The sequence below is a fragment of the Notamacropus eugenii genome, chromosome X, assembly GCF_028372415.1.
Source record: "Notamacropus eugenii isolate mMacEug1 chromosome X, mMacEug1.pri_v2, whole genome shotgun sequence".
Lineage (NCBI taxonomy): Eukaryota > Metazoa > Chordata > Mammalia > Diprotodontia > Macropodidae > Notamacropus > Notamacropus eugenii.
Window position 1 is genome coordinate 28,067,327 of NC_092879.1, and position 21,685 is coordinate 28,089,011.

Here is a 21,685-nt window from a genome sequence, read left to right on the forward strand (position 1 = left end):
CCACCCTCACCCCCAGAAAGCATCTGAAGTTCCCACCAAACTTTTAAATAATAAGACGCAGAATCTTTGGTTTCCCAGCAATAGCAAGTTGCTCTGAACCAACCCCTCCCCACGCTGCTACCTTAATTACGTTACTGTGTCCACACTCCTCTAACAGTCCCTTGTCTTTCTCTTCCTCCCACTTTGAATTCATCTTGAATCAGTTCCGGTGGATGGACTGAAGAATCAGAAATTTTTTGATGAACTTCGAATGAACTACATCAAAGAGCTTGATCGGATAATTGCCTGCAAGAGAAAAAATCCAACCTCTTGCTCCCGGCGCTTTTACCAACTCACCAAACTCCTGGATTCTGTGCAGCCTGTAAGTTGTCAGATCTAGCTGGGCTGGGGGAGAGGAAGAGGAGGAGAGGAAGAGGGAGGGGAAGTGACAGGGAGATAGTGGGGGAGATGATGGGGGAAGATGCGAGAGGCAGAGAAAGGGAGGCAAAAAATGGAGAGAGAGATACAGGAAGAGAGAGAGGGAGGGATGGAGAAAGACAGAAAGATACAGAGACAAGAAGAGTCAGAGGGAGAGAAGGAGATAGAGGCAGAAATGGCAAGTCAGATGAAGGTATGGAGAGAGAGAGAAAGATAAAGCAACACAAATTAAGAGAATTGGAAGGCAAGAGAGAAAGAAAGAGACAGAGACAGAGAGACACAGAGAGACATAGACAGAGACAGCAAGAGAGAGAGAGAGAGGGAGAGAGAGAGAGAGAGAGAGAGAGAGAGAGAGAGAGAGAGAGAGAGAGAGAGAGAGAGAGAGACATAGAGATGTTTTGGCCAAATGGTCAAAACAGAAATACAAGCAGACCAGGGCCTCCTAGTTGAGCATCATTCAGGCAAAGAAATGCAAATGGCTGAATTTCCCAGAGTGCTTGTATCTGGATTTCCTCCCTTTCTCAATACTCCTAAATATTGGCTAAGGCAGGATACAGGATGCCACCTGGTAGAAGTTGGGGGAGGGGGGTACTGGTCCTAGAACTGAGGAACTTCCAAAAGCACAAGGGATTCCAAGAGAGTCTTTGGAAGTTCAAGGTAGAACGTTCCACACCTATCAGCCCTTAGACCCTGAGAGAAAGGGAAGTAAGGACTGAGATGTTTCTGGCATGACCAGTAACAAGGGTCCTTGAGGGACAGGAGCCCAGCCCTTTCCTAAAGGCCAGCCTGGCTGCCTGCCTGCTCGTGCCCCCGTAGGGAGTTGCTCTGAGGAGAATGAATGAAGGTGGGGCCTCATATGCCAACCTCCCTTTCCTCTCCTCTTCCCATTACAGATTGCCAGAGAACTGCACCAGTTCACCTTCGACCTATTAATCAAGTCACACATGGTGAGTGTGGACTTTCCCGAGATGATGGCTGAGATCATCTCCGTACAAGTGCCCAAGATCCTTTCTGGAAAAGTCAAGCCCATCTACTTCCACACACAGTGATACTTTGCAAGCCCTTCCTTCCCCCTTTTCTGCCGTGTTCTACGTGTTGTAATTCTGCACTACTGTTCTGCAGTGCCTTGGGGAATTCCCTCTATTGATGTACAGTGTGTCCTGGAGGATAGTCCTAACTCCTTACTACCTTCTAAGCTTCTCTTCCCTTCTGCCTTGTCCTCCCTCACTGCCATCCTCTCTTCCACAGCCTCCTTTTTGCCTCACTCCTTCTAACTTCCCACCTACCTTAGCACCTTCTGATTCTGCTGAGTCTAAATAGTGCCATATCTCTTTAAATACTTGCCGCTAGTCCTATGGCCATGCCCAGGCTAGTCATGTCTTTCTGATAGCCACATGGCCATTTTCTGTACCTACCGCCATGACAAATCTTGGGTATTTAAGGGGACAGGAAGTAAAAAACCAACTCACTGCAGTTCCCCTCCCTTAAAAGACAAACACGCAAACACCCACACACAAACCAACAACCCCAAGTATTCCCCTGGAGATGTGTGGGTGTATGTGTGTGCTAGCATTTCTCACCTGGAGCACCCACTCTGCCACCAGTGGCTTTCAGGACCTGGGGAGGGGAAAGAAGAAAAGCCCCACTCACTGAACGTACACACACACACACACACATGTGCACGCACGTGTGTGTGTGTGTGTGTGTGTGTGTGTGTGCGCACCTGCACATGTGTGCATACCCATTCATCCAGTTTTGGTCTTTGGATGATCAGAAAGTCCCACTGCAGTGCACTCAAATGGTACCGAATCTGCTTTTTGTCCGCAACTTTGCTCTGATGTTCTTGTCTGCTCTGTGCATGTGCCCTCCCCAAATCCTCCCTGCACCTTATCCTCTTTCCTCCCTTCTCCCCTTTTCTCACTGCCCCAGCCCTCAGGAGAGGAGACCATTCCACATTGGCTTTCAGCAGCTACTGAGAGCGTTGGACATTCCCTCACGCTAAGACTTTAACCTAAGCAGACGTGGAAGAGGCTGAAACAAGGTTAGCCCAGTGGGAACCTCTCTGCTCTCCAGCTCTGCCTTGCCTTGGGTGGGCCGAGAACAAATGGGGTCATCCCTGGGGATAAGAAATGGAGCCCAGGGTAAACATAGGTGCCACTGGGCATCCCCCCTGCTCAAGGCTTATGCCCGTCCTTGTTTTCCCACCTCCTTCAAAGACCCAATGAAGTTCTTCACCTCACCAAGACCCCAGGACCCCCTTTCTCTTTCTTTCTCCTCTGGGTCTGGTCACTAGATTCCACTTTGCTTATGGGATGTGGCTTACTCCCTGCCCCAGCATCTTTACCCAGACTTTCTGATGAGAGTTACAACCAAGAAGACCAGCAGGCTTTTAGTACTCTCTTTGCCCACCCTGAGGCATAGGGGCTCCCAACAATGGCCAATTGGCACCAACAGTCTCAGATCCAGAGCATCTTTTGATCAACTGGAAAGAGTTAGAGTAGCTAGCCATATTGCTGAAACTGGCCATCATCAGACAACATGGACACCTGATCAGGCTCTGTACTGGCCAAAGGCAGGGAAGTTGGTGGACAAGAGAAGATCCCATTGTCCACCTCCTGTAGAGGACTTTAGGAACTGGAGCAAACTCTCCCTGATAATGGAATCAAGTCAGTGAGGGGCCAGGGCACAATTTGAGAACAAAAAGTGGGTATGCCAGGCCCAAGACCACTGGTAGAAACTGGCACTTGGCAGTGAACATCCCCCAGATGGCTTCTTCAGCCCAGATCATCACTCACAGTCTGCAGCAAAAGAGGACATGCCAGGAGGAGGCTGGTCTTCAGGATGAGCTGAGCAGGGTGAAGACAAAAGCCAGGAGGGGCAATACCCTGGCATAAGACTCACTACCTGCTTATGCCTGGTCCTGGTATTGGCTACTGGCCAGGAGGATTGGGGGATGTAGAGGGAGCTCTCCTTTTAAGGACAGACTCTCTGTTTCATTCTGCTCATCTGGGGTTTGCGGGAGCCATTAAGACTTCCTCTGAAACCAGTGCCTCTTTTGCAAAGGGTGACCACCTTGCACAGCCCTCCCTCACTCAGAACAAAGTCAAGTGCAAGTCATGTCATCATTTCTCTGATGTCATGGTCTTCTTTGAAAACAAAGGACGAACGCAACAACAACTTTGCAACCACCTGCACAGTCAGGGTTCCCAGATGGGATGGTGCCCTTCAAAGGACCCCCCCCCATTCTGATGACTTTTGTGTATCCCTCAGCCCTGTACCTTATTGCTTCAGGGGAGCTTTTCCACCTCCCCTTCTGAGCCCCTGTTGCTTACTCCACCTGTTAAGTTCCAGATGTGGGAACCATCAAACTGCCAGACTTGACAGACCTATTATCACATTAATGGAAAAGATAGCTCCAAAAAACTCGAACCAGCAAGGGTGTCCTAACCTGATTTCTGAAGTTTACCTATAGCCCATTAAACTCACAGAATGGCTTCTTCTGAATATGGAGAGAGAATGGAGCCTGAGATTAGTTGTGCTACTCCAGCAAGTCCAGCTGGGAAAATGTAAGAGGATGGGCTCCCTTTCTGTGGGAGAATAGGCAGATCCCAGTTTTCTTTCTCACAGTAAACATCTGGTTTATGTAAACTCACAGCATCATTTTTAGCTGTTTTTAATAGAAAACAAACCAAAAACAACCCCGCAAAAAAACAGAGTCATTCACCGCTCTTTTCAGTTAAGCTAGGTTACATTTTAATAGTTTCCTTTACAACTGTTTCCAAAAAGATCTTCATCTTTTGGCTTGATTTCATCCCTTGCAAATGCTAGAAATGTTCCTCTTCATTTCTGAGTACCAGTTTTTTTATTTCTGTGGATTTCCTGGTTAAATTTTGTCTATGTGAACATATATATATGTATATATATATATATATATATATACATATATATACATATATATGTGTGTGTGTGTGTGTGTGTGTGTGTGTGTGTGTGTGTGTATATATATATATATATATATATATATATATTATATATATATATACACATATAACTTTTTAAAGCCAAAAATACAAGAAATGGCAGTATAAGTAACAAGCAACTACAACTGGATGACTCTGACTTAAGAAATGGCACCAAGTCCAGTTTGAGTAAAGCCGTACACACTGAAATCCATTTCCTTGAACTTTGCTTTGGGAATAAAGAGCTCCCAAAGCTACAGGGAAAGTCTGCTTTGGCTTCTCCCCCTCCCTACCCTCTCCTCCTTCCCCCCCTTAGGTCAAAGGGGGATGGTTTTGCTTGGGGGGAGGAATGTTTTTGTTTTTGTTGTTTTGGGTCATTGTTGGAGTTGTGGCAGTTGTCTTTGGGAAGGAAGACTTTCATTTGGTATGTGCTCGACATGATACAAAGGGCTGAGAGCTGGCATGCTCTCTAGTGGCTGAGATCCACTCCACTCGAGGGGCAAGAAGCTGTGAGGCCAGCCTTACCTTCCTCCATGGCATTGCCCTGCCAAGCAGAGACCCCTAAGAGTGAGCCAGGGGGTGCGAAAGAAAGGTCCAATAAGAAGGGACTGCCCAGGATAGACAACGGGCATCCCCTGTACCTGTGCATTTTGGCCAGTGTGGCAAACTCAGTGTCAAGCAAGACAGATCCTCTTTCCTGTCTTAGCCACTGCCTGCATGGTACCCAAGTGTGGTGCCAGGCCAGCCTCTGATCTGGGGCAAGGCTCAGCTTTTTGGCTGGCAGGCTTTCCTGTGCCCTCCAGTAGTCATCAACACTTGGAATAGCTCAATTGTTTTTTTTTTCTTTTTTTTTTAAATTACATTACTCAAGAAAAAAAATTTTTGAAGGATCATATCATTTATCAGCAGTACATATATCTTTTCTGTATGTTCACTGGGATTCTAAAAAGAGTAGAAAAAAAGTTCTCCAACTTGCCCATTTGGCAGTTGCTGAGGTAACCGGCAAGCTTGGGAAACACCATTGCCCTGATGCTGCCCTGGCCTACGCTCTGTCCGTCCAGCCACACAGACATGCACACAGACCTCTAGATGGAGTCTTCTGGGCCTTCGGAGGCAAGAACTGTCCTCAGCCCACACGGACATGACATGATTTCAGTGGCCTTACTTTGAGTTGGTCCTGTGAGCGGTCCACAGATGGACACTGTCATAGCCTCCTAATTCTGCTCAAGGCCTGTGGCACCTAAGGTCGTGGTCCTCTCCTTCCTTCTTTGCCCAAACCCTAGCACTCTGTTGTCACCATCGACATTCCTAGTTATTCTCTCCAACTGTCTCTCTCCCCCTCCCTCTGTCTTTCCTCCTCTTATCTATCTTCTTTCCCTCCCTCTCCCTTTTGCCCTCCTCTTGCCCTTTCTCCCCTCCCCTCCATCTCCCTCCCTCTGCTTTTCCCTGTACCCTGCAACCCCACCCTCATCACCCATATGACCCAGCCCCCTACACCCCCACCCAGAAGAGAGACTCATGCCTTCCATACCATGTTTCCCCCTCTAAGAGACTCTTGGCCCTATTGGGCTCCCATCCTGCCTTGTCCCACTGCCTTAGGAGGAAGGGGTGCACAGGAATGTTCAAGCATAGTCTGAGAATCCAAAGCTGTGCACTCACCATAATCATGGTAGATGTGTGGTTTCTGGTGAAAGACAGCTGAACTGTTGTTATTGATCTCTTTGAAGGTAGTTTCAAGCAGGAGAGAGCAGGAGAAATGGATGCACCATTCTATGTAACCAAAGACAACAAATGTATTTGCTAAGATACCAAAACTGAGAGAGAGAGAGAGAGAGAGAGAGAGAGAGAGAGAGAGAGAGAGAAGAGAGAGAGAGAGAGAGAGAGAGAGAGAGAGAGAGAGGGAGGCAGGGAGGGAGAGAGAGAGAGAGAGAGAGAGAGAGAGAGAGAGAGAGAGAGAGAGAGAGAGAGAGAGAGAGGGAGAGAGAGAGACCGCTCTTTGGTAAGGCAGCCAAAGCCAAAAGGAATTGGCTAATGATTCATTTACAAGATATTTTTTTCTTTCACAATTTACACATTTAGAGAAGTTGAATATAATTTGGAGAAAAAAAAAACTGGGTTTCTGGGTCCTTTGATGCGTGATTTTTTTTTTTCAAATTAGCAGAATTAGCTTTTGTTTTTCTTTTAGTAGCTGCTGAGCAAATCCCCAAAGCTCCATCCTTGCATGTTTGGAAATGGAGCTGGGTTTGGCTTTTGCATCTTCTGGCGTCAGTGTCTAGCATAGATAAAGATGTGAAGCCCTGCTGAGAGAAGGGTGCACTCAAAAGGACAAGATTTGCACTAGAGGGACAGACGGCGGGTGGAATTTCCCATTTCTGCCCACTGAGACGGCGCACCAAATTCTCTGCAGTTTGCCGCAGAGGGTTGAAATATATTGTAAATGAGTATTTGTATCCATGTTTCAGAAATCAAATTTTATATATAGATATAATGTGTTCTGCTTCTTGTGCCTTTTGCTTTGCCATCTACGTTTGGTTCCAGGGTAATACCTGATGCTATGTACTAGCAAGAGGTCTCGGCCTTGTTTCAGAGATCCTCTCAAGGGCTTGAGTTGTCTGGCCCAGCGGTTCAGGGAAGACAGTGGAGGAGGGAAGGAAGGAGGAGGGATGAAGGGGAAGAGAGTTGTTCATGCACCTTGTGGATCCTTCTATCTACAGCAGGTGTGGTGCGGACTCATTGAAACCTCAGGGAGATTTGGTAGGGATGTGGGGAGAGGAGAAGGCTGAGGGTTACTCCAGTCTTCCCTGAATCACAGGCCAGCTCCAGCCTCAGCCTCTGTCCAAGTTGGAGAGTGGGTGTAGGGGAGGATCAGGAAGAAGAAAAGGGAGAGGGCCAGGGGGTTCCCTTGGCCTCTCCATGCCACCAGTCCCGTGGAGTGCTGGGGCACAGGGGCACGAACAGGGAATTCAAACACCGTTGAGTTACTCTTGTTATATATTAGATGTCTTGTGCTTTTAATTCTGGTTTTGGAGACTTTCTGTAAAGATTATGGCAAATGAAATTGTGTCTTCTCTGTTAACCTGTCTCTGTAATAAAGCTTTTCTTCTGTAGGTAGAAGGGACTCCTCTGCCTATGGGGATTTTCACTTGTATTAATTTCTTGCTGGAGCCTGTGGCCCAGAGTCACTCGACCCACTCCCATTTCTAGAGGAAGGCAGAATAATTCCCCATTGATCATTTGTCTCAAAGACCTTGTTCTAGTCATGAAAGCAGCAAAACAATGAGCAGCCCCCAGAGGGCGGACTTTCAAATAGAATGAGGCAGGGTTTTGGTTTGGGGGGGGGGGTTTAGATTATTTCCCCCCTCGCATAATTTCGTTGAAATAATAAATAAATTAGCATGAATCGGTGGCTCCCCAGTTCAGTTGAGGGGGGAGGCCAGTTCCAGTCTGACTTCTCTCTGCATTTGGTATTCGTGGAGCCCACCCCACCCCACCCCACCCCAAAAAAGGAAAACAAGAAACTTTTTTCTGGAGACACAGGAACAAGAGTAAACCTCTGGGCCCCCAAACTGACTGCTATCCCCCCCCCCAGGGTCCTTAAAAAGCACCAAGCAAATGCTAACCCTGAGTGCCAACTGCCCTTCAAAGACGTGCTTCTAGGGCCTTCCTGTCTGTCCCATAACCCCCTGGGCCCCCAAAAGCCTGCTTTGGGTATCACCACTTGGAATCCTCCTGCCAACCCCAAGAATGAAGCTTTGGGAATGGCCCGACGATACTGGATTTGAATTTGATTGGGGGGAGAGGGGTAATCTACTGAATTAAGAATTTCTGCTGTCAAAAACACCTTTTCAAAATGTAGGAATGGGGGTGGGGAAGAGAACAGAAACAGAGTGATTCTCCTTTAAACCTTCTCTCGGTGGGGCCTCAGTTCTCACGAAGCCTCCTCCTGGGCCTCTCCGTCCCCAGCTCTCTCGTGTTCAGCTCTTTTGTAATCTTGGAATATTTTGTTGCTCTGAATACAATAAAAATAATTTTAAAAAAACCAGCAGAAGCTCATTTCTTGGGTGTCCGCCTGCTTACCCACCCTCCTGAGGTTTGTCTCCCTCTGCATGGTCTCCTTGGGCAGTGACCCCCAGCAGGCCTGCTGGCCAATAGTAACTAGAGGTCAAGCTTTTGCCCACGTTGAGGCCTGAGGAAGGCTGTCTAATGGCCCTTTATCATAATTGTTCATATTTTTAAACATAAAAATACTTAAAAATCACAGATAAATGTCTTCAGGTTTTTTTTTTAATTCACTCTTTTCCCTGGCTATTTTCATTGAAGCCAAGAGCTGGTATGATGCCCAGTGACCTTTCTTGTTATTTTCATTTTTTTAGAATTCTTTACTGGGGGAGAGAGGTTATAAACTCCCCCCTGCTCTGACTTCATTATGAGGTTGACCTGGGACCTTTGGATAATCAAAGGCTCAGGGCTGAGGGAGCCCACCTCTGAGTTGAAAGGCCTAGATGGAACTTGGCCCAGCTTCATGACTTTCCATTGGGAAACTGAAGTCTTGTAAACCAATAGGAAAAAGGACACTGCAGTAATTTTCCTGATGGAGGGGGGTGGGGGGAAAGACAGCAGGGGCTCTGCCAGGTCCCCTGGGAGAGCCAGCCCTGGAGGCGGTGAGGCCATTCCTTACCTCAAAGGCTTCCAGCCATCACTGTCCTAACTCACTGGCGAAATCTCCACTCACCAGAGTGAAGTTACTTCTGCCACCACCCAAAGAGTCTTAAAGCCTGAGGGAGGGTCCCTTTCCCTCTCTAAGCCTCAGTTGCCCATCTGTAAAATGAAAGAGTTGGACCAACCGAGATCTAAGGAACAAGGGCCAGCTTTATGCAGAGAAGGCTACCCATGTGGTAGAATTTCAAACCAGAATTCTACCCTTAAAGCTAATTTCATTCCTTTAGCTTGAGTTTGTCCTATTAAACATACCACTCCTATTTTCCAGGTTGACATATAAGGTGTTTTCAGAGGCAGACAGGAACACAGTGGGGAATGCTGCGCTGGACCTGAAGTCTGGAAACTGGCAGTTCAAATCCAGCCTCAGATATTTAGCAAGTCACTTCACTTCTGTCTGCCTCAATTTCCTCACCCATAAAACAGTAATCGTAATAGCACCTACCTTCCTGGGTTGTTGTAAGGATTAAATATTTGTTTTGTTTTGGAGGGGAGCAGGCAAGGCAATTGGGATTAAATCACTTGCCCAAGGTCACACAGTGTCTGAGGCCAAATTTGAACTCAGGTCCTCCTGACTCTATGGTCAGTACTCTGTTCACTGTGCCATCTAGCTGCCCCTAAATGAGATATTTGTAAAGGGCTTTGCTAGCCTTAAACTGCTAGCTCTTTTTACTTTCAGTCATTGACATCTCGGTACAGTTGAGTTTCTTAGACTCTTGTTAAGAGTTCAGTTTTGGTAAGGAAAGTCTGGGGTGAGCAGCAGGGAGAGGGAGACCCTAAGCACACCAATGATGACTTTGTGGACTTTATATCTCTTTACCTGACCCTCCCCCCATCCCCAGCTGCCACTCATTCCTAGTGTTCTGATCTCCTGCCTATGACTCTCAATGAACAAGAGGCCCATGAGCCAAGAAAGGGCATTTTCAATCCTGGTTCCACCTTGGGCTGCCTGAACAGATAGGGGCAGCTAGTTTTCCTTATCTGAGCTCAGTTACTCAGGCTGAAAGGCTAAGAACTTCCCCTCTGATATTCTGTGTTTTAAGGTCCCTCGTGGCCCCAACATTCTTTGTTCTAAGATCTCAGCTCTGACATTCTGTGTTCAAAGGTCCTCAGCCCCCTGCATTCTAGTTCCAATCATCCCCTACGAGCTCTAGAACTGGGTTCTCTCATCTTGGGAAAAAGAATTCACCCCTTATCTCCTCTAGGGCTTCCCACGTCATGTCCCCTGGGCCATATTGATGCCATAAGGAGGAATGGAAGGGGAAGTAATGAAGCTAGTGAAAACCACCTACAAAATGTTGAAAAAGTTGGGTTAAGTTCATCGTTCCACGGATACAAAAGACAAAGCTGGATCCTTACAATCTGTAGGTTCTACGTTAAGTGTCTTGGGACCACGGTGCCAATGAAGGGGTGGGCTGGTAGATGTTTAACAGCCAGCTTTCCTCAAAAAATGTGTATAGGGTCCACTTTTCCATTTCATTTGCATAATTACCATTATTCTCTATCACTTTCTTAAGTCTAGGCTATCAACAAAACAATCCACCAAGCCTATTTTTATTATGTCTGCAGATTTCTCACCAGGTTCACCATGGAAACTGATCAATCAGCACTTAGAGCTGGCTGTGCCATTCTCCTCTCAAAGCTGATGATGAGGCATGACTAGCAGGAAATATCTGCCATCATCATCATCAAGAATCTAGGGATAGGGCTACAGGGAGGAGGGAGATGAGACCGCTTTGGGGTCAATGAATAAACCTTATTAAGTGTCTAATAGGTCTGACTGTACCTACTCTCAAGGAGTTTACAATCTGAAAGGATAATAAGACAGCTGTTGCTGTTGTGTTCGTCCTTCGTTGCCGAAGAAGACCACGCCATCAGAGAAATGATGACATGACTTGCACTTGACTTTGTTTTGAGTGAGGGAGGGCTGTGTAAGGTCACCAGTCTCACTTCTTCCTCCTGAGCCGTCTGGATCCAGTGACCAAGATGACTGGAGATGACCCAGGATGCAGTGAGAGACCTTGACCCCTTTAGACAACTAGCAGACAAGGAAGACTGCAACAATTCATACAGTCATAGGAACCTTCACCTCATGCTAAAAGGCACCTTTAGAAATCATTGGGTCCCACCTCAGTTTATGGAGGAGGCAACAGGCCCTAGGGAAGGGAAAGTGACCAACGGCTGGAAGAGCCCTCAGACGCCTCCTTATTTTACAGATGAGGAGACTGACTCTCAAGAAAGTGAAGAGACCTGTCCAAAGTAGTAAATGAGGACAGAATTTGGACCCAGATTTGGGGAGGAGGACACAGTGTGTACAGCAATAAGTAAGGTTGCTGCTATTTCCACAGGCATGGTAGTAATAACCATATGGTATAGTGGATAGAGAGCCACCCTCAAAAATGTGTAGACCTGGGTTCAAATCTGCCTTCTGGAATACCAAGTTATTTCACATCTCAGTGCTCCCCAGGCAACTCTCTTAAGACTAAGTTTGAAGAGCAGTCTGCATTGGTAAAGGGAGTTTCCTCACTGGGAGCTCCTTACAGATTACATGACAATTCCTAGGACTCAAAACCCAGTATAGTTCTCCCTTCCACATCTCGCCTTTTCCCATCTCAGTTTTGATATATCACAGCTTGGCATAAGAAATTAAACAGGAATTTGGGAGGAATTTTGGGGAAGCTGTAGATGACATACAAAAGTCAGCAGATGACATAAAAACTTTTAGAAACTCAGAAATACATCAAATATATGTAGAGTATTGTATAATAGCAACATATTTTATCTTTTAATATCATAATAATTCAGATTTCTTTTCTGGTATGAAAGGAGGGACAAAATTTTTTTTGAGGATTTCCAGATACTGTACCCCTGACCCCCCTGGAAGGGATATTCCATCGTACTATAATGTCTCTCAGTCTCCCCTTTGTCCTGAAAGTTTCCTTTCAGATGTATTCTGGTCTCTCAATTGCTTTCCTAAAACATGGTTCCCGAAACTGAAAACAATCCTCCACATGAAGCCTGACCAAGACCAGTGGAGGACTGGGGCCTCCCTTGATTTGACACATATGCTTCCATTAATGCAGTCCAAGATTACATAGTTTTCCTTGTTTCTATGTCCCACTGTTGATTCTTACGGTACTCAAATCCACACTGGCTGATAAGAACCTTATAAATGAGGACATGAGCCATCCTATGAATTATTTTCTTTCCAATAAACCACCCAACACAGAAGGTGCAGCCAAGAGTCAATTACCCAGAGACCTCTGGGCTCTCCCCACCCTCTTCATTTATTCCTTTGCTTTTCAGCTCAGTCACCACTCCTTTACTGGAGCATCTGGGCTAGCACTAGGTCATGGCATGGAGGGTTTGATGTTTTCAAAGACTCTGCCAGCTGAGCACAAGCATGAGGTGGGCCCACCAAGTTGCAAAGAAACCTGGCCCTAGTGATGGGCCTCATGTCTATTGGCCAACATAACTGAGTTCATGGGACTAGAGATTTAGAGTTGGAAGGGACCTCAGATGTCATCTCCATTTCTATGATTTTCATCTCTGTCATCTCAAGTTCAACTCCCTTATTTTTGAGATGGGATGACTGAGGCCCAGGGAAGTTAAGTGATCTATCCACAGTCATACAACAGGTGGGTGAGTCAGGACTTGAACCCAAAGCTTCATGATTCCCAATTCCAGCACCCTTTCCACTACATAGGTTCAGAAAGGCTCCCTATCAGTTGGTCCCAGGATGAAAAATTAGGCCACAGCAACTATCAAAGACTAAAGGTTGGTGGAAAAACCATCCTCTACCAATGAAACCACAAATCCCTGAAGTTGTGTGTGTGTATACATGTATGTGTATGTGTGTGTGTCTGCGTTGATGCAGGGTGGATTGAAGCCCGTGCCATGGAACTAGCATAGTGCTAAGCCTAGATCCTGGATACTTTCCAAAGAGACCCTTAACCCCTTGATAAAGAGCATACATGAGCAGAGGTTTCTGGCTACTCCCTGAGGAAGGAAGTGGGGGTTGCTGTAGTGAAGATGATAGATAACTGACTTGAAAAGTATCCACAATTTCCACTCCACTTTTCAGTATGGGGCTTAGGGTTCAAATAAGCCTGCCTTGAACTTTTCTTGGTGGCCAGTGAAGGAGAGGAGGGATGGGTCTTAAGCTGGGCCTTGAAGGCTGCATGGGACTCAGATGAGAGGAGATGGGTATGGCATCCCAGAACCCAGGATTCTGGACACAAACTCCAGAACTAGCTGCACATAGTAGTAGATCAACTTGATGGGAGTGGGGCACTTGCCTACCCCTCCCCCATCCCCAGGGAGACGAGACTGGCAGAGACAGGCTGTGACAGCCATTATTGATTAAGGGAGAGAGGTGGGAATGTTAACAGTGAAGACGCAGACAGGGAAGATGCTGGGCAGTTCTACTGAAGATCTGGATTTCAACCCTAACTGGATCTTCTTACCCAGGATGGCTCAACTTGAATAAGCCCCATAGCAACAACTATTTCTTCAGAATTTCAGGAAGGCAGAATTTCCCAAGTATGGTCCTTCCCTGCCTTGGTATGAATTGCTACCTGCTATATCCCCTCAAGTCATTCCCTGAGGGAACTCTGCAGCCTTCACTATGTTGGTCCTAAGATGAAAGTCCATGACTGAGCTAACATTTTGAAGCCTTTAATGTTTATCAAAGGAGTCAGAAGGCTACAGTATCTGATCCAACCTCCTCATGAATGATTGAATGAATGAATGAATGAATGAATGAATGAATGAAAAAGAATTTATTGATTTTGGGCCAAGCACATACATTTAGAAATACAAAATGCAAAGAGAGCCTATGTACTTACAAGCTTACAAGCTAATGGGATAGTAGCCAGAGAGGGGCATTTGATCTGGAAAGTTACAGGCATGATCAGACTCACAGATTCACAGAGGAATAGGTTGACACATCTCATCCAAGAATAATAAAAGAGTTGATTTGTTCATAGTTTATAGAGCCAGAACTAGGGAGGGTAGGGATTGTAGAGGAAAAGGAGAAGGTCAGGGGTTGGGAGTGAACTACAGCTTTTTCTGACACGGTGGTCTGGGAGAGGCATTCACAAATCAGGAGAGCAGGCTTCATTGGACAGATAAGGAAACTGAGGCACAATGAAGTGAAAGAACTTGCCTAAAATCAACTAGAAAGAACTTGAGAGGCATTCTAGTCCAACCATTTTATTTTATGAAAGTCCTAGAGGCAATAAAGGGCAGAGTTGAGGGTCCAACCCAGGTCCTCTCACTCAAAATCTAGTTCTCTGGTCGTTGTCCCTTGTTGCCTTTTCTGGCTTGGTAGGAGCTGCTAGAGAAGATTTACTTCCATCACCTTCAGGAACCCAGGGTCATCCCCATTCCTCAAGGAGGCATTGCAGAAGGCCTACAGATGATAATACCAGTTTACTAAAGGTTACAAAGCATTTACCTTTTGAGGTAAATAGTATTATCCACATTTTATGATGGGGAAATTGAGGCTCAGAGCAAGAGTCTTATGGAACTGATACTCAAACCCAGGCTTTCTAAGTCTTCTTCCAGTGTTTCCACCACCACACTAGGTTAGAGAAAAGAGGGTATCAGAGTTGGCGGATTCCTCTGTTCTTAAAAGGAAGGGCCACAGTTTAGAACAAATCCCCTTACTAAAAAGATTTGTCCTATAAAACTTGACCTCGGTCAAAAGGCCTCACCTGAGGACCTAGAAGGTCACATGTGGCCTCAACGTGACAGGTTCCCCACCCCTGGGCTGGATGGATTAATGTCAACCTAAAGGAGAATTTCCCAAACTGCCTTAGGGGTAGGAGTAAAGGTTCCTGTGAAACCTTCATAGGGAAGGGCACAAAGAAATGGCCCAAATTATTGGCTGTGTGGTCATCTCACATTGTAATACTTAAGATGAATATTTGCAAAAAGACCATCAGCAAAATAATTATTGCCCATGTATCAGCCATCCAGATTCAGCAGCCCATGCTTTTATACTCTGTGAATTCAATGCAAATTTGCCAGCTTGTAAGGGTCCTGAAAAATCTGTTGGAAGCTACTGATCAGGAGTAATCAATATGCATTTACTAAACACTGTGTGAGAGTGTGTGACCGGACGTTGTGCTACTCACTGGGTATACAAAGACAGAAGTCTCTACCATCAGGGATCTTATACTCTATCCAAGGAGAACATACTGAATCAACTTTTTGAAAATACCAAGAGGTTAGGGAAGGAGACAGCTAGCAGTTGGGGAGGGCTCAGGAAAGGTTTCACATAAAAGTTGGTGCTAATTTGTCCAAAAAGTTGAGTTTGGGGAGGAGAGTGACATATAATCAGGCTGGAAAGACAAGTTGGAGGAGAACTGTGAAGAACTTTAAAAGCCAGAAGGATCCTAGAGTTAATGGCGTAATGGAGTCACATGATCAGAATGATGCTTAAAGAAAATCCTTTTGACAGCTATGTGAAACTGAAGTGGGGAGACACTTCAGGGAGGAAGGACACTTAGGAAGCCATTGCAATAATGCAAACAACAGGTGATGGGAGCTCAAACTACAAGAGTAGACAGGAGGGATCAGATACAAGAGATGTGTAAGATAAGTGAGGAATGAGCAGAGCAGAAGACTTGGAAATTACAATATAAATTATAAAAATTTCTACTTTATTATATAAAATTATAAATAAAAATATAATATAAAACAGTTACCTAGTCAATATCTCCAACAGTGGAACCAAAGGCATCCAGATTCATAAACTAAGAGTCATCACTGACTCTTCCTTCTTTCTCCCTCACGCCACACATTCAAACAGTTGCCCGATATTGATGATTTTGCCTCCAAAAGAGATCTTGAATCCATCCCCTTCTATCTACCCCTACAGCCATCACCCTAGTCCAGACCCTCATCACCTCTGACATGGACCATTGTAATAGCCTCCCAATTGGTCTTTCTCTATAAATCTCTCCCTTGTTCAATACTTAACTACGAAACCAATATTCCTAAGGAACACATCTGCCTGTGTTACTCCTCCGCTCAAGGAACTCCAATGGCTCCCTTCTTGTCTCTTGGATAAAATACCAGCTCAACTGCCCCTGGCTTTTAAAGCCCTTCACAATCTGACTCCAGTCTTCTTCTCCAGGTTTATTGTTCATTATTCTCCTTACTCGGCATTCCATCCCAAATGACTTACCATCCTCATTTAAGGATTCTATCTCTTCACCATTACATAGGCCGTCCCCACCTCCATCCATGGACTGGAATATACTCTTTCTTCACTTCTGCCTCATAGGCTCCCTAGCTTCCTTCAAAAGTCATCTCAAGTACCATCTCCTACAAAAATACAACCCTATCTTGATCTCTGACCCAATTGCTAGTGCCCTTCCCTCAGAAATCACTTTTTATACCTATTTTGTATTTCATTTTCTCTGTCCATATTGTACTTCCCTTTCTTTTGGTCCCCAAGAGAATGTAATATCCTTGAAGACAAGTACTGTTTTGATTTTTATCTTGGTATCCTCAACATCTAGCAATTGTGCGTGGTTGGCCCAATGGGTCTATAATGAATGCTTGTTCTATTGAATTACACAGAAAGCTTGTGCCTGTTCAGCATTAATGCTCAGAGAAAATTATTTGAAAGTGATGGACAGTAGAAACAAATGAAATTTAATTAATTAAACTAATTAGCTATTAAATTAATTAACTATTTTAATCGACAGGAATCAATGTGGATATGATTCCTGAATTAGCCACCTTTGTACATTCAGGCTACCATTTTTTTAGAATAAAGATCAAAAGTAGCACAAAGCTAGAAAAAAAATAAAAATGCAACAAAAAATAGTGTGCAGTTCAGCTCTCCATACTTATTTCAGTTGACTACAAAAAAAAATTTGATTCGGTAGACTAAAATGACATCTTGAATGTTTTCTTCCAACAAGGTTTCCCCCGTACATATGCTATGAGGAAAGAGCTCTTCAAGGATATAACCACTGAGTGAAGGAGCCATGTTTACTGATCCTTTGATCATTAATATTGGGCTATTGTCATGTAAGGGATCCAGGAGAGATACCAAACAGGAGAGGAATTTCCTGTGGATGGTGAGATGCTCCAGATGCTCTCACATCTGGATGGCTTCCTGGATGATGTGCTAATCTCATCAAATCCTGAAACTTTTTCAGAGCCTTCTTGGCAACATCCATAACCACTCCAAAGAGCTGAGTCTAACAACATGAGAAAAAAAAGAGAGGAAGACATTAAGGTATGCATATAGATGGAAAATTTAAGGAGTTCTTCACCTATTTAATAATACTAATAATGAGTTGGGTTCTTATAACACTTGAGGGCTGTGAAGTGCTGGATACATTATCTTATTTGATCCTCATGGAAAACTCTAAGAAATTCACACAACTACTCATCAAAACTAGTATTTCCTACTCAGGTACCCTGATTCAGATCTCAGAATCTCCCAAGCATGGAGATAGGCACTATTATTATCCCCAGTTTACAGATGAGGAAATTGAGGCTCAGAGAGGTTAATTGACTTCTCCAGGGTCACACAACTTGTAACATGTCCAAAGTGGAATTTGAACTCAGGTCTTCCTGACATCAAGTCCAACCTTATCCATTATACTGCCTTATTGCTTGTCCATCTATTCATCCATCTGTCCATCCATCATCTATCTAAACACACATATATTATATATGCTCCATATCTATCTATAGGTCTAGATATGTCTTGGTCAGACTCTGAAAATAGACAATGAGTTGGGCCTAGAGTTAAACAGGAGGAGGGGTGTAGATTGGATCACCTTTGAGAATTATAAAGCTCTTCTGATGACCCGAACTTTCTTCTAGAACAAAAGCTCATCTTTTTTTAAAGCAATGATGATGCCAGTGTTGCTTTTAACTGGGAGTCATCAAACTCTACAATTTCTAAAGAAAGAAAAATGAAAATAAATATTTTTACAAGAATGAAAAATGAGTATAATAAGAGGGTGTCAAATTTTGGGGAACATCATCAAACATTTGATACCAACACACATCCAAGTCACACAATGGGTATCAGCACACAGTGGGTATCAGCAGGCCATGGCACTTTATTTAAACAACTGCAAAGAAAGATTTGATTAAAGAAATGTATGAAGGTAATGACATGGCAAGAGTGAGAACTAGTTAATGGACAGCCTATGTGTTCCATTATGCTCTTCATGGAAGGATATAGACAAGAGATTCAAAGAATGAGCCGTATAGATGGGTTCAAATCTGAATCTTTGGAGGAAATGTCCACAGTGGTGACCTCATACATCCACTGGAGTACTTGAGTTAACAGTATGATGGGTCAGTCAAGAAAATTGATATGATCTTAAGCTTTATTAATAGAGGGAGTTGATGATCCTGTTGAACTTTGCCCAGCCTAGACACCATTTGGAGTATTATGTTCATTTTCAACAGGAGAGTGACCAGAATGCGAAAAAAGGAAATGGCAAACCACTCCAGTATCTTTGCCAACAAGACCCTAAATGGGGTCATGAAGAGCCAGACATGACCAAAACATGACTGAACTAAATCAACAATGAACAGAATCATAAGAATACTCAAAACTATGTCACTTAAGAGTCAGGTGAGGAAACAGGGTGCTCAACATGGGGAAAAGAAAATTTGGGGGCAATATGAGAGTGATCTTCTGATATGAAGGAATCTTTCAAATAGAAGGAATGTTCTGTGGAAGAGTTGTGTTTGTGCCAAGAGGACAGAGCAAGGAGCAGCTTTAGAGGAAGCATGCTGTAATGGGAAGAATCCTGGGCTTAGACTCAAAGACCCCAGCTTTAGATTCTGGCTCTACCATTTATTATTCCTAAGATATTAAGCAAGCAGCTGTCCATCTCTGGACTAGAGCTGCCTTATTTATAAAAAGTGGGGGCCATATTAGGGCATTGCTAAGGCCCCTTTTACAGCTCTAAGACCTATGAACCTATAAAATTAAAGGGAGGCATATTTTGGCTTAGTATAAGTAAAAACTGCTTAAAATAGAAAATTATCTCAACTTTCCAATTCTAAGACTCTGACTCTCTGGTTCTTTGTACGCTTGGTCATGGATGGGTCAAAGGCCTATTTTTGCTACACATGCGAGGTGAATTGGCCATTGGTATGGTCTCCTGTTCCACACTCTCCCTATCCACTGACTCCAGGGGAGTATATTGACACAGGTAAGATCTCCACCCATAGTAGCTTTGGCCAGCCAGACCAAAAACACACCTATGGTCTGACATGTTGCAGACAATTTCTTTTTTAAAAAATGAGACTATCTGGAGGGCCAGAAGCAACCTGGGGCATGATTTGAAGAAGTGATCTGTGACTACAGGCAACATCCTTAAAACTTCAGCAGGTCAGTGATGACTCAGAGGACAATCCATTTGATAATCATAATGAATATCTCTCCCAACAACCGTGTGAGGTAGGTAGTATTATGAAGCTGAGGTACATTAGAGCTAATATGTGATGGGGAACCTGAGGCTTTGAAGCCACATGTGACCCTCTAGGTCCTCAAGTGCCTTCCTTTGAATCCAAACTAAATCTAAAGCACTTGAGGATCTAGAAGACCTAGAGGGTCATATGTAGTCTCAAGGCTGCAGGTTTCCCATCCCTGAGTTAGCAAATATCTGAGGCAGGATTCAAACTCAGGACCTCCTGACTCCAAATTTAGAAGTCTATCCACTATACCAGTTAGTTGCCTTGCACAGAGAAGAATCTTTAGAACAGAAAAGAGGCCTTAGGGATCAATTAATTGCAGCACATACTCTAGAGTTGTTTTCACAAACTCATATTCACACTGGTAGGCTGGATCCCCAAAACATGGCTACTATGTCCCCTCAAGCCTCTAGGGGTAGATTTTAAGAATTGGAGGTTGTCTTTCTAATACTATGGGACACAAACCCCCACTGGTGTGCTTCTTGACATAACTGTCAATCGATTATCAATTAATCAGAATTCATTCACTTTTAGAGAAGGGTATTTATTAAGGTGATACATCAAGCACAGTTGGTATAAAACATCATTGTAGCTCCTCAAAATTCTTTTGTTGGAGGCCTCATTCAGTATGATGTAGTTTTTCTGTGGGCCTTTTTTTAAGATACTTGATGTTATAGCCCTTCTGCCTTTGGCTTTTGATGTATACACCACCATTAGCTATTCCTGAAGTGTTGCTAGGACACTGATGGAAAGATTGGAAGTCCTCTTGATCTTCAAAGTTCATGAGATCCTCTTCCTATAAGGGAGAGGGGACACTGAGGCAGAGACCAAGGCCCAGAATTCTGTTCCTTTCCTGCAATAGACTCCTTCTCAGGGGTTTAGTTAAAAGACTTTCTTCTCTCTGCTTGCTCAGATTGCTCCAGTTTTGAAATAGCTTCCTCTAGCTCTCTGATGTTATGCAGCGTCCCACAGGGTATTACCAAATTTCCTTAGTCATGAAACATTGTTCGGTTGATAGGCTCCCAGCCTATGGTTGATCAGTTGATTGAGACTTGTTCTCACCTAGTTAAGGAATCAGTTTATCATCTTTAATCACTTACTTTAAGTGGAGTAGTTTGATTGATTTATTGTCAACTCCCCCACTTACACTCTCCCACCCCCGTTGCACAGAAGAGGAAGCCAAGGTCCAGAGTGGTTAAGAAATTTGTCCAAAGTCACACCAGAAGACCAAATTTTGAACCCATGTTGATTGATACCAAATTTGGCAGTCTTTCTACTGGACCATGTTGTTTCACAGTCTACCTGTGCCCTGTGCCATGGCAAGGTGGTAATGGAAGGGGCTGCACTAGGACCCACAGCCTTCCTCCAGGTCACATGGTATGGAGGCACCACTGGTGTCCTGGCAAGCAACATCATACATCATTGACCCATATGGGTCACCAGTAATGCAGTCAAATGTCTTAACAGTAGCAAAACAATTTTGCATGCCCTCAATGATCTTTCATACTGATTGTTGTTATATGGTCATTAAATAACAAGGGCCATGACAGGTCCTTGGATACCAACACACATCCAAGAAAAGACAAGGTTGTGAAATTCACATCTTGTGACTTTGCAGTGGAGGCTATAGACCAGCAACTACTGTAGAATGTCCCCTGTCTCTTGCATGTGTTGGGTAAGCCCTGGGGAAAAATTAAAATGTCAGTAAGATAAGCCACTATATATTTGAAATCAGGTCTGCCAAAATCTTGCTCACTACATGTTGAAATGAGCAGAGGCATTTTAAGTTAGGATAGCTCCAGATGCCTGGACACAGGCATGCCCACAGCTGGCGTGAAAGGGCATTTCTCATGCATCTCCACAAATGTTGCTTAGCAGGTTACACACCCCACAGAGACCTAACTTGGCATACATATTAATGCCCTGTGTTGTTCATGGACATCATGAATGACAGAGGCTGAATAACGACTTCAGACCATGATTTCATTTAATCTTCAGCAGCTCCTGCATCCCACTGTAGCCAAAACCAATTATCATCTGGCAGCCAATTGATGACAAATCACTCTGTAATTGACTAGGCTGGTCCTTGGACAGAAGATATAGTCCTTCAGAAGACCTGAACT

The 21,685-nt window shown here is 44.4% G+C and overlaps 1 protein-coding gene across 1 annotated transcript in view; it reads left to right on the forward strand.

The window, feature by feature from the left end:
• The window catches only part of AR (androgen receptor), a 221,200-nt gene extending 212,782 nt beyond the window's left edge, over positions 1-8,418 (forward strand). The window contains 2 exon segments of the mRNA XM_072626320.1: positions 204-361; positions 1,311-8,418. Coding sequence (XP_072482421.1) covers positions 204-361; positions 1,311-1,466 — 314 coding nt within the window. The 3' untranslated portion in view covers positions 1,467-8,418.
• The last annotated feature ends 13,267 nt before the right edge of the window (positions 8,419-21,685 follow it).